This window comes from Giraffa tippelskirchi, chromosome 11, assembly GCF_054371585.1.
Source record: "Giraffa tippelskirchi isolate mGirTip1 chromosome 11, T2T-mGirTip1v1.2.pri, whole genome shotgun sequence".
NCBI lineage: Eukaryota > Metazoa > Chordata > Mammalia > Artiodactyla > Giraffidae > Giraffa > Giraffa tippelskirchi.
Genome location: NC_137285.1, coordinates 29,259,332 through 29,271,792, shown reverse-complemented (window position 1 = coordinate 29,271,792; position 12,461 = coordinate 29,259,332). Strand labels below are relative to the sequence as shown.

At 47.1% G+C, this 12,461-nt stretch overlaps 1 protein-coding gene and 1 long non-coding RNA gene across 5 annotated transcripts in view; one reads left to right on the top strand and one right to left on the bottom strand.

Moving 5' to 3' along the window:
• The window catches only part of LOC145525147 (uncharacterized), a 48,855-nt gene extending 39,671 nt beyond the window's left edge, over positions 1 to 9,184 (bottom strand). Inside the window, exons 1-3 of one of the 2 annotated variants that reach the window (XR_014068036.1) lie at positions 8,981 to 9,156; positions 4,909 to 5,098; positions 4,201 to 4,420 (exon numbers count right to left, since the gene is read on the bottom strand). This is a non-coding gene — a long non-coding RNA (uncharacterized LOC145525147). Of the gene's footprint in view, positions 1 to 4,200; positions 4,421 to 4,908; positions 5,099 to 8,980 lie in introns of both variants that reach the window. The other variant, XR_014068035.1, reaches the window with a different exon arrangement.
• The window catches only part of PDGFC (platelet derived growth factor C), a 244,814-nt gene continuing 240,564 nt past the window's right edge, over positions 8,212 to 12,461 (top strand). For 2 of the 3 annotated variants that reach the window (XM_081538002.1, XM_081538000.1), the window contains exon 1: positions 8,725 to 9,338. In XM_081538002.1, the coding sequence (XP_081394128.1) occupies positions 9,068 to 9,338 (271 nt within the window). In that variant the 5' untranslated portion in view covers positions 8,725 to 9,067. Of the gene's footprint in view, positions 8,558 to 8,724; positions 9,339 to 12,461 lie in introns of those variants that run through there. The other variant, XM_081538001.1, reaches the window with a different exon arrangement.

Below are 12,461 nucleotides of genomic sequence, written 5' to 3'. Positions count from 1 at the left end.
CCTGCAGGCACAGGGGAGGTTCAGATTTTTAGAGTAGGGATCAGGCTGTGATCAGCTTTGTGTTTAAACAGATCAAGTTCATCTGAGGACAGTTTGCAGGAACACAAGTGGCCCAGGCAGAGGGCAGTCTTTAGGTGCAGATAATGCTGGAAGACAGGTTGCATCAGAGGTAGACACAAACACAGCTGAGGCTGACAGGATGCACCAAATCAGGGTGAACTCCCTGAGGGCAGTGATCCTGCCTTTTACCCACCTTGTGATTTCTTGGGACCAAAAACATCAATGGTCTTGACAGATTGCTGTCTTGGTCAAGTCCATGATAATCTCAAGGTCACTGCTAACAGAAACTGTCTTGCATGCAGAATGTTCACCTTAGGCCCGACAAGCTAGTAAGTTGTCTCACTACTTTTGCTTTTCCTACTTTTGTCCTTCAGAAACTTATTTTGAATGCATGTTATAGGTTTCCTTCATCACAAGTTGTCAGAACCAGCGACAGTGTAACGGTGATTTTATGGCAGGGTTTTATCACTAAGAATCAGGGCAACGGACCCTTTTTTCCTTCAGATGGTTTCAAGAGGTTCATTTCTCATATCAATAGCCACTAAAGAGGGTATTCCATCTAAGACACTGTGATGGTTTCCTTGACTAAGTGCCTCATTCCTGTAGGCTTGGGGCACTGTCCTTTTGATGTGAGACCAAAATCAGAATGACGTACTGTTGTTGTTGGCAGTAGAATTTTAAGTTACATATTTCTGATTAGAATGGTGTAGAATTATAAAATAAACCCCAAATGCTTAACAGAAATGGATATTTCGTAAGCTTGAAATATCTGTTGGAAGCCACTCCACACCTAGCACTGTGCTTGGTGGCGTGGAGGAATGGGAATGAAAGGTTTAAAGTGCCAGCTCTGGAAGCAGGTACCCGCCTTCCAATTCTGACTTCAATACTCATGCAGGAAACTGGCCTCTGTGCACTGGTGCCGAAGGGAATCTCAGAGACAGAGTTTGGGTGAAGTAGAAAAGAATTAGCTTTATTACTTTTCCAGGCAAAGGGAAACACAGCAGACTCCTGCCTTTGTCTCAATCCCGGAGGATTTGGTGAGGAATTTTATAGCAATGGTTTAAGGATGGAGCTGCTGTTAAGATGATAAGATCAGGGTGTGTGCAGGGCCTACACTCCTTTCATCTGGCCTCAGGAGGGTTCTTGATGAGTTTCAAGGTTATCAAATTGTGACTTTCTCTCTGGAACATCCTCCAGTTTGTGAGGGTTACAGTTCTGCACAAGAACTCAAAGGTATTGTTATGTATATCCTTGAGGAGGAACCAGGACCCTGACCCAAGTCTGCACTATTGATTCTTGGCTGCTTTTCCCGCACCTGTGCATCTTCTCAGTTATCTGATTAGCAACTGTGAGAACATGCCTTTTGGGACTCAGGTCATGGGTCATGGAGTCTGTTCCTTACAAACAAGAAACAGGGGACAGAAAGGCTTCTTTGCTCAGGAACCCCACAGGGTTCTGCTCGGTTTCACTACTCACAAATGTGTGTCTCTGCTCAAGTTACAAAACCTACCTGGGCCTCAGTTTCTCACCTTTAAAAAGAGGATTCTATTAATATTTATGCATAGAGTTGCACTTAATAATCAGTTGAAGACTCCAACGTAGAGTGCTTCATTGTGGGCATTTCAATTAAAAAAAAAAGCAGTGAGGTAACAACCATTCCCCAAGACGTAAATGAAAGTGTGCAGGTTACTCTGCTTCACTGACTAGGTGACAGTCAGTTCATACACCAGACCATACAAGTCTGCAGGATGAGACATTTCCTTCCCGTTAGCAGAGCTGAGAACACTGAATGTGGGTTTACACAGAGATGATCATCTTGGAACAGAAATCTAGGTAGGCAGGAAGATAGTGATATTAGGACATGTTTTGAATTCTTGAAATAGTGTTTTTAACAGATGCATAGTTTAATCATTTGCTTCAATTAATATGAATAATAGTGGCTAGAATAATTGGCTGATTCTCACATTTTTCTGTTCAGTTTTATGTGTGTCTGAAGTGTTGTTCAAGAAAGAAAAGAATGTGAAGAATTTTTCTCTTACTGTCCATTGGGACAAAAATGGATACTGAGTATCTTTTCATATGGTATATTCCTTCCAATATGGATCTCGGGAATTAGAATTTCAATTGAAGACTTTTTCCTGTCTGAGGGCTTAACAGGTCACTGGTTCCTTCTTGCCTTTGGGCTTCGAATAACTTCAGCCAATCTAAAAACACCTTCATAAAAGTATCAATGAAAATGCAAATCTGCCTTGTCATAGGACTTAACAAAAACCCTAGGCCAGGAACTTTGATCAGAAACACATGAAGGGATACACATAGGAACAGTGTGCATGAGCGAAGGCTAGGCTCTGACACCTAGAGTTCATCATAAATTGATTCTTCAAAGGGAACAACTGGGAAAACACTGTATTTCTTCCCAGCCCTGATGCTTTAGTTCAGTAGCAATCATGAGCAGGAGGAGAGGAATGATAATTCACTCCCTTTGTCTTCAAAGACGAAGAGATAGATTCTCTGACATAACTGCCCACAGATGGTGGAGGCTGAGGCATTAGCTGGATGACTAACTTGGCCAGGGTAAACAGGATACTCAGGCTAGCCCACACTTTGGGTGGGCTTCCACCCCAGGCCAGCTTTCTGATGCCTTAGTCACCATCTCTGCCTCCAGTAACCCAGATTCAGTGTGGCTCAAACCTTTTCTGTAGGCTGTTCCAGAAAGATAGCTGTCTTAGAGCTGTGCTCTTAAACACATGGGAAAGTCTAAGTACCCCAGGGTCTCCCCAGGGGCAAACGTGGGGAGGGCAGTCATTGCGGAAAACAGGGAAACATACAAAAGCTTCCCATAGGAATGCTCTGGTCCAAAATCCAGGGACTCTAGTGTCACATGAAAAGCACAGGAGTCTAAGGGGAGCCCTGGGGACAAAGGTGATCTGTACTGGTCACCCATAGGGTCACCCTGGGCAAATTCTCCATTAATTCTGCATTTGTCTGCAGTAACATGGGGAAGTTCTGGCTTTTCTTGAAGGACTGGTGGGAAGACGAAATGAGAAAATATATTTTAAGGTATCTAATAGTTCCTGGAACATGATCAATGCTTCACAGGGTAAATTTGAACCTGAATGAGTCTCCTCTTGTGTTTATTTATCCTGGGTTGACTTTTATTTAACAATCAGTCCTTCTGAGTTGTCTGTGGGAGGAAAACATGCTTTGTACCCTCCTAGTTTTATGGAAGACCAGTAAAAGAGCATCCGGACAATGAACAAGCAGTGAAGGTGGTCCAGGAAGATGCGAAAAGCATCAAAGCCAACTGGACTGATAAAAATAAAATTTGGAAAATAAAACAACGCCTTAAAATGTCACACACTGTTTTAGAACAGAAGAGAGCAGGCACTTTTCTAACTATGACTATAAAGATGACAGACGGCTGACAGTCATAATCATCATAGAAAAGGGTGATGGAAATCCCTTGAACTATCTTGAACTTCAAAAGCAATTGAGGTTACTTTAATGTTAGATGAGTTAAGCTCTATTTTCCTTCCTTCTAATCAACAATACTTTTTTAAACGTTCATGAAGTCGGGTACTGATGCTCTGGGCCTCTTTTACAAAGGCTGGCAGCCAAGGAAAGACTGCAGTTGAAACAATGATTGCAAAGTGAGAGGGTCCTTCTCTCATGACCTTGGAAAGAAGGGGGTCACTGTCTGAGGAAGGAAGATCTGTAGCCATGTCTTGACCCCTTTACTATGATTTGTCACCATGTGGACAGAAGCCTTCCTATCCTACACATGACTTCAGGCAAGAGAAAAATGACTTTATTGACTCGGGGATATGACCAAACACAGTGTTTGATTGCTGGTCTCATTTTTAGAGGATTTCCCCCGATTTAAGGATTGTTAGAGATGCCACCGATGGAGCTCTACAGAATAGCGGGAGGTTGGACATTCATTCTCGGCTAATGACAATAGAATTTCCTTATCATTTACAACTTGTTTGTGTACTATAGGTATTTTTCTTTACCTTGAGACCAATCCTTGGCCTCTTTTGATGTTGCTCCCATGATATGAAACAAATATTACATATTAAAATATGGCTCCCACACACATTTGATTGTTTCCCTGAATGCAATACAATTCCTGATACTTACATTAGTCAGTGATTTCCAAACTCCTTTTTTCTTCTCTCTTTTTGGTTATCAGTAGATTTTTTCTTTCCCAACCAAGATCACAACAGATAAAACAGAACTTTTGTGCTTGACTGGACAAATTCTGGGAGAAGCCTCTGCTCATCATCTCTTGCTAGCCTTCAAGGCACCTCTGAGTTGAGGCCAGGAAAACTTGTCCTAGTTCCATATCATCACAGAAGCACTGTTAAGTTTTAAAAGAATTGCCATCATTACCTGTTGCATTCTAAAGAATTCTAAAGCAATTAGAGGATGGAGTTAAGAATCCAATGTACCTTGGGGGGTAGGCGAGAAGGGGATGAATTGTAACAGTAGCACTGACATATATACACTACCATGTATAAAATAGATAGCAGGTGGGAACTTGCCGTATATAGCACAGGGAGCTCAGCTCAGTGCTCTGTGATTACCTCGGGGGGTGGGATCAGGGGGCTGGGAAGGGAACCTTAGAAGGAGGGGTTGTGTGTGTACATATGGCATATTCACTTTGCTGTACAGCAGAAATTAACATAACATTTTAAAGCAATTATACTATAAAACAAAAAAAAACAATTCAGTGCAGTTTTCTCCCGTAAAGAAAAGGGGCAGGAAGAATTCTAGATTAAGGTTGTGCTGTTTGCTAGCAGTAAGGTCAGACTAGGTTCCTGGTCTCCCATCTCCCGGGGAAATGACCTTTGGCTGTGGTGGTCCTAAGGTGATCAGGGCTCCTGTCTCTTTGGGGCTGTGTCTGGCTTCATTCTCCCTTGAGTTTTGAGTCAGACCAGCACTTCTCTTTGGGGCTGTCTGGCTTCATTCTCCCTTGAGTTCTGAGTCAGACCAGCACTTCTGAGATCTTGTAGAGTCTTTGCATGCTTCACCATGACTGCCAAAAGGAAAGAGCAGCTTCACTTTAGTGGGAAAGGCCACAGAGCGCCACCCCAAGGCCTGTCCTCGTCACCAGTTTCTCTAGATCACACACTCTAACTTCCCACCCCCGGACTCTCCATCCTCAAAAAGTCGGATTTAGGATCCTTGGGAGCAGGATCCTAACACAAGCCCCTGCCATCTGCCTCGGCAAGCCAGCCTTTCTGATAGCATTGCTACACTGGTAAAGGGTGACTGATCTGGACCAACGAAATATAAGGAAAAGTGTGTTTTTATTTTTACAGGTTGGAAAAATAAGAGTCTAAATATATCCTGAAATAGCCAGAGAAAGCATGGTCATATGTTTCTCCGGGTGGGGTAGTTGGAGAAACTGGAGAGAGAGGAAAGGATGATTCTAAGATTAATTCATTTCTTTTGTTTCCCACTAGAACAGTCTTTATTCCTGCTGTGATCTGTGGGCATTTACTTTGCTTACTAATGATACCCTCAGCTCCCAGCCTCATTTAAATCTATATAGAAGTGTTGCCAGTTAGTCATTTTGGAAAGTAGTGGATACTTAGGTAGATCATAGGGCTCTGAACTTCAGAAACTCATGTTCAAATCACCTGCCACTAAAATACTGAAAAGTTCTAGGAAAAGTCTTAATATTGTTTTGCACATGTATGTGTTAGGATTAATTCCGAAGAAGAGAGAGGAAGAAAATTGGCAATATTTTATTTTCCGAGCAAAAACTCGTCCCCATGGTTCCTGCTCTCCTGAGTGTTAAATGCCTAGTTGAATGGATAGTTAACTTTAAATGTTATTTCACTTCAAAAAGAATTTAGTAGTGACATCCACCCTCCCTCCTCAAATTATCACTGCTCATAACCCAGTACCTTCTGGCATGTTCCTCACCAGGAATTTGTAGGTAGCACTCTCTGCATTCAGCTGGAGTGGGCATGCCTGCTGAATGTTTAAGAAAACATGAAAACCACAAAGAATGTTCCCAATTATTTTCTCCTGGTTGGTGGAACAGATGCCTTTCCTCAAGGAAAATGCTTTAGGCCAAAACAAAGCCACATTCATTCAGAATCTATTGTTTAGTAATTGTGCAGACTTTGGATTATATAAAATCTACTTTCAATGCAAAGATCCCACGTTCCTAGGAAGGGTTTGTAAGCAGAATAGAGTAGGAAGACAGGCAGAGGATACAGTGTTAAAACAAACTTGTCAAGGGCAAGAGCAGTTCAGGAGACAGCAGTTCAAGGACACTGGAGGGGACCCAGGCAATGCAGATGTGGACATGGTCTAGTTTGGGGTCCTGTAGGAGCACCTGGCTGGCCTTACTTATAAGGCCAGTCTTAAAGCAATATATAGAATATGGATGAGGTGAAACCCAGAGCTCGAGTATTATTCCTGATCATCTGTAACTTTTCAAATGCATCCTCCATACTGAAATTCTAGGGCAAATTTAAGTGACTCCAATAAAGAAACCTGCCAGTCAGTCAAGAGTGTTTATTTATGACTCCCTTGGGCCAGGCACTCTTCTGGCCAATATGAAATGATACAAAATAAAGGGCAATCCTCACCCTTATGATCTCATGAAACAAATGGATTGAATTTGCATACACAGACACACACACACACAATGTGGGTGGTCATCAAACTCAACTATATAGACATAACAGCCTCATTTATTAATAGAAAAATCCTGATTAGAATATTAAATGTACCAAATTAGAAAAATTGGGGAGTAGCTAATTTTATTACAAATAGATTAAAGTGTGTTCATAGAACATGTCTTTTATATAACGAGTCTCATTAAGCCATTAAAACTGGGAACACTCCCTCACCCTCCCACAAATCTACAGAAAACTCTTGGAACCTATTACTTATTGTGCAAATATGGATACACACTGGCCTTGAGGAGCTGCTGGAGTGAGTACAATTACAAGGCCTGTGTCCTGCTAAACTGTAACTTCTTCAAAGACTGGGCTTTCCTTACTGGCCTTGACATCCTGCACTCTGGATACAGAAGTGGAGAAGGAGTAAGAAGGAAAGGATGGTCTAGGTGAGTAAAGGTTCAAAGAGGAGATGAACTTAGGAGAATTTTAAGAAGGAAAGAAAGAAGAGGACTAGGATGTTAAGTGGGTCAAGCGAGTTGGTCTCAGTGGGCTTCCAAGCTTTGGAAGAGGACCTGACATTTTCAGCCTGACTGAGGAAGGGTCTGCCCCTAGTTTGGTCCAGGGGACATCTGAGCATCCCTGGATCTTTGTCAGAGCAGCTCTCCCCAGTCCTCATGGGGGGCCTTGCAGGGCAAGAAAGCAAAGCTACTTAAAAAGAAACATTGAAACTCCACGGTATTTCAGCTTATGGCTTCCTTGGTGGCTCAGCGGTAAAGAATCTGCGTGTAATGCAGGAGACACATGTTCAATCCTTGAGTTGGGAAGATCCCCTGGAGAAGGAAATGGCAACCCACTCCAGTATTCTTGACCGGGAAATTCCATGGACAGACGAACTTGGTGGGTACAATTCATGGAGTCGCAAGAGTCAAACATGACTTAGCGACTAAATCATCACCACCATCTGCTCATATCTTAAGGATCCATCCTTCTGTCTGACACCAGGTGGAGAATAGACCCGAGTACATCCGGTCAGTTTGCATCCACTTGTCGACAAGCAAGCGGTTGGAGGCTATTTCTTCTTTGCCTGCCCTGGCCCTTGCTTGATCCTGATTTAAGGCAAGTTTCAGGAGGCCGGAGACTTATGTCTGTTTTCATTTCTGCAGGCGTAGAACAGTGCCTGCCTCCGTAGGCATTCAGTCAACGGAGTGTTCGTTAAATGAATAAATGTGATTATTCTGGCCATTTATCTTCGTTTGTCTTTACTTTTGCTTTTTCCACCCCCTGCTTCAGAGAGTTAACAGGGGGGAAAGAAGTCCCTTCGTTCCTTCAGCCCACAGACCCTGGCCAAGGGTCCCGGCCCAGCCCTTTGGGAATGGGGATCCCTCGGGAAGGAACAAGGAGTCCTGGCTCAGGGGCGGGGAGGAGGGAAGAGGCAGGAAGTTCTTCCCACTTCTTCTGGCTCCCGCGGCATCCGCAGCGCCCTGCCGGCCCGTTATTTGGGGCTCGGGGCGTCCGGGGAGGGAGCTCGGGCCGCTCGGGCGCATCCCCGTCCGGGGCCCGGGGCACCCAGCCCGCCCGCAGCACCCCGTCAGCGCTGGCACCTGCCGGACCGCCCGGCGGCGGCCCCGGCGAGCGGGACCGGGCCCCCCCCTCGCCGCCGCGAAGGTGGGGAAGGGGAGGGGACAGGCGGGCTCGCGCCGGCCTGCTGCGCGCCCGGGGCCCACTCGCCGCGCCGCCGGAGCACGAGGGAGGGGACGGCGAGCGCCCCCCGCGCGACCCCAGTCCGACCTCCCGAGCTGCGCCGGGCGAGGGCGCCCGGGCCTGAGAACTCCGGTCGAGGGACCCTCATCCAGGTGCCGGATCCGCGCCGCGCGCCGGGCGAGGAGCGCGTCCCCCGGCCTCCCTGCGCCTGGCCCCGGGCGGCCTCGGCCCGGACCCCGGCCCCGCTCGGGACCCCCGGCCCCGGCGCCGCGCCCGCGCCTGGGTCTCCCCTCCCCCTCGGGGTGGGGGCGGGGCGGCCGCGGCGCCCGGCGAGCGCATCGATCCGCAGCTTTGTTATTGATCAGAAAGTGCCCGCCGCCGACCCGGCTGCCGGCCGGCCCCGCGCGACCCCCAACCCGTTGCCGGTGCCGTCCCCCGGCTGACAGGTGCTCCCAGCCCCTCGCCAGGGACTCCTCGGCGCGCCCGGCTCCCCGCGTCCCCACCCCCCTTTCCTCCCTCGCCTTCGCCCCCACCCCACCCCCACCGCCTCGGCACAGCGCAGGATTTGTTTAAACCTTGGGAAACTGGTTCAGGTCCAGGTTTTGCTTTGATCCTCGGCACAAACTGGAGACGCAGAAGAGGGCCCTCGGAGAAAGTCTTGGATGGGAGTATGTGGAAAGTGCCCCGCGAGGCTCGGCGGCCAGAGCAGGCGCGGCGCGTCCCGCCCGGCGCGGCCCTCCCCCGGCGGCGCTGATCCCGGCCCGGAGCCCCGCTCCCCCAGTGCCCGCCGACCGCGCGCCCGCCCGCTCAGCCCAATGCTCCTCTTCGGGCTCCTCCTGCTGACATCCGCCCTGGCCGGCCAGAGACCCGGGACCCGGGCTGAGTCCAACCTGAGCAGCAAACTCCAGCTCGCCAGCAACAAGGAGCAGAACGGTGAGTCCCCCCCACAGCTCCTTCTGCCGCTCGCTTCCCGCGCCGCATTGTGCACCCGGGCGGGATGCACCCCGGCCCGCGCGGGGACGGACGCCTCCGCGCGTGTTCGCAGGCACCGGCTTTCGGAGGTTCCGCGGAGTTTGCAACTTCGGGAGCGGCCGCCGGGGCTCCAGCCCGGCGGCGTGAGTGTCTCTGCGGGCGCAGCCGGAGAGGGGACATTCGGGGAGCCCTGGGGAACGTCGGTGCCAGCGTGCCTTGCAAGAACTCTTGTTGCCAGAGTTCTAAGTTCAAGAACTGCCTCTAAATCCGAAGCCAACACGAATGAGTCTTGGCGTGCTTGACTTTACTCAGTTTTTTGGATTGGGGAGGGGTTGTCCCAGGACGTGTATCAACCTCATTAATTGAAGCGCTCTAAGTAGAAAGACATCAATTAATCAATAAGTAGATAGGAAGTAAAGCGATCAAGAGGCCGTGTGGATGTTTTTAGGAGGTATTTAAAAAATGTATTTCTCTTGCGCTTTTTTTTTTTTTTTAACATGCCTTTGTACTCTGAAGCCCTTACCTTTCTGGTGGTGTGTTTTTATATGCGATGGTGAGTGGCTGCTATTTTGTGTGTGCTGGAAACGACTTAATCCTGCATAGGAAATGAGAATTACTTTCAGCTTTCAAGTGTACCTGAAATGTTTAGAAAACTCTCAGATGCAAGTTCCCTTGGGCTGGGATTGCACAGAGCTGGAGAAAGGCTCCTTTCATGAATCCAGGGCTGCTTCAGGGTGTGTAATTTGCTTAGCCTCTGAACTCCATATGATTTACATCATTCAGTTTCTAAACTCTTTTGCTCTTGATCTACTATTATGAAGTCATTTTTGAGACTACTTTGTAAATAGAAATTTTATACTGCACATGAAACCACAATGTTAATGCAGGCTGTCTAAAATTAGAATATTAAACACCCTGTTTACAAGCAGTGGCTCTTAGTTTTATTTGAAAAGAAATGTACATGTTTTTACTGCTTTGTGTGCCATCTATTCAGAATGCAAGAATGCTGTCTCTTCATTAACCAGGCGACATGAACATAAGCAGCATACTTAGGAGATTGGAATGGTGTACGCTGTGTTTTTAAGTCTCAGCACCATTTTTCTCTATGTTTTGGGGGCATTTCCAAGCTTTAGTTTTGTACTGAAACTCTCCAAAGTGTTCACCTTTAAGAAAGCACAGAAAGTTCTCAAGTACAGAAGGAGAGAAAATAAGGATTCCTGGGACCTTTGTAGCCATTATGTGTATTTATTGTACCGGCAGCAAGACAAGCTATCACATTCATCAGGTAGAAATGTGGCTGCTTCTTACAACTTGTTGATGTGATGGCACATGGCACCTGCAGGCTGCTTGAGCTGCTGATCAAAAGGCAGCCTAGGGATCCATCTCTAATCACTGGGACTGCAGAGGACTGGGGAGGGGGGGTGATCAAAGAAGTCACAGCACCAGCTGAACCCTGGCAGGAAACGGATCAGACCAACCTTTGTTCTTTCTCATGTAAAATAAATGTCAAGCTCAAAATATTGCCTCTTACTGGACAGACTTTCCCAAAATGAGTATGCATGCTATTCTTGGCTTCTGGCTTCTGTTTTTTACTTTTCTGCCCCAGGTCACTTCTCCTGCTGCTCTCACGTATCAGGCCTGGCCTGGCATCTCTCTTGTTCCCGAGTCCCTTTAGGACTTGTGCCTGTCATTGTCCTTCCCTTGCCATTTTCTCGTGTGGCCCATGTGCCACCATCCCTTTTAACCAGACTCCAGAACTTTCACGGGGATCTTAGGCCACTTCCTGGAGTAGGTGCACACCCTCCTGAGAGATGGGTTCATGAAGTCAGGCCACACACATTCTGTTGCCGTCAGAGGCTGGGCCATTTCTCTTCCTAAGATGCATGATGCTAAAAATAGCTAGATTGTTTCCTAATCTGTGGGCAGAGGACTGGGCTATGTTTAGCCCTATGAGGGTTGGCCTCCGGAAGTAAGTGGAGGTGGAGGCACCACTCACCTTGCGGTGTTCAGTCTGAGAAGCGAGGCGATCAACGCTAGGGGGCGGTATAGAGCTATTTTCCCCGCACAGGCAAGGTTCCAGGATGGGAGGGTAACAGGTAGTTGCTGAGTAAGATTCCCTGGGACTGTGAGCAGATTTGCTGGAACTTCTCTTTTTTGTGTGACTTTCAAATTTTCCACCCCGTCAAGTGGGCATTTTTTGCCCTCCTGTGGAATTTTGATTGATTTTTGATCGCTTTGTTGCTCTTCTCAATTTAGGTAAGTGCCTAATTCTGAAAGTACAGACCCACCTGAGGATGCCACCTAAAAAATGCCATTGGCTCAGTTTGTAATGGATCGTTTTCTGAAAGATCTTCTAAGTGCGAAATGTGAACTGTCCAAATTGATCTATCATGACCATAGGAGCTCATTTTGGCTTTCATATCTCCCCCCCGCCATGGGACTGTTTTTTCTGGAGTATTCCAAAGTCTCCTGTGGTGTCGACCCCGTCACATCCCAAGGCCTGCTCAGTTTCAGATCAGCTGGGTGTCCTGAGATGTGTTATAAATGGAGATTGATTGCTCTAGCCAGTATGGGTACTTGGATTTGCAGTGGGGCAAGGGAGGTGTTTCAAAGTTATCCTTGAGAGATCAGTGTCATTTACCCAGTTGATTAGGTACTTGGATGTTTACTTAAAACTACGTTGCAATTTTTGCCACTTTACTGTAAAGATAATTGTATTCTCCAGTATCACCTGTTACCTTTGTGTCTTTTGATTCTGCCCATGCCATGTGGCTTGTGGGATCTTAGTTCCCCACCGAATATGGATTGAAGCCCCCGAGTGAAATCGCCGAGTACTAACTACTAGACTACCAGGGAAGTCCCGCCTTTGTGTCTTCATCCTTCACACGACTCCTAACAATGAAGTCTCACATATCGACCAAGGATTTCCACCCAGATTTCACTTAAAGAGGGTGATAAAAAATCAGAACACTGAGGTAGGCAAGGTTTCTTACCTGTACACTCATGGCCATGGAAAAATTACTGTGATCTGTGTGCACTCATTTTAGAAGAGGATGCCTCCCGAGAAATGAGTAAGTTCCAAGA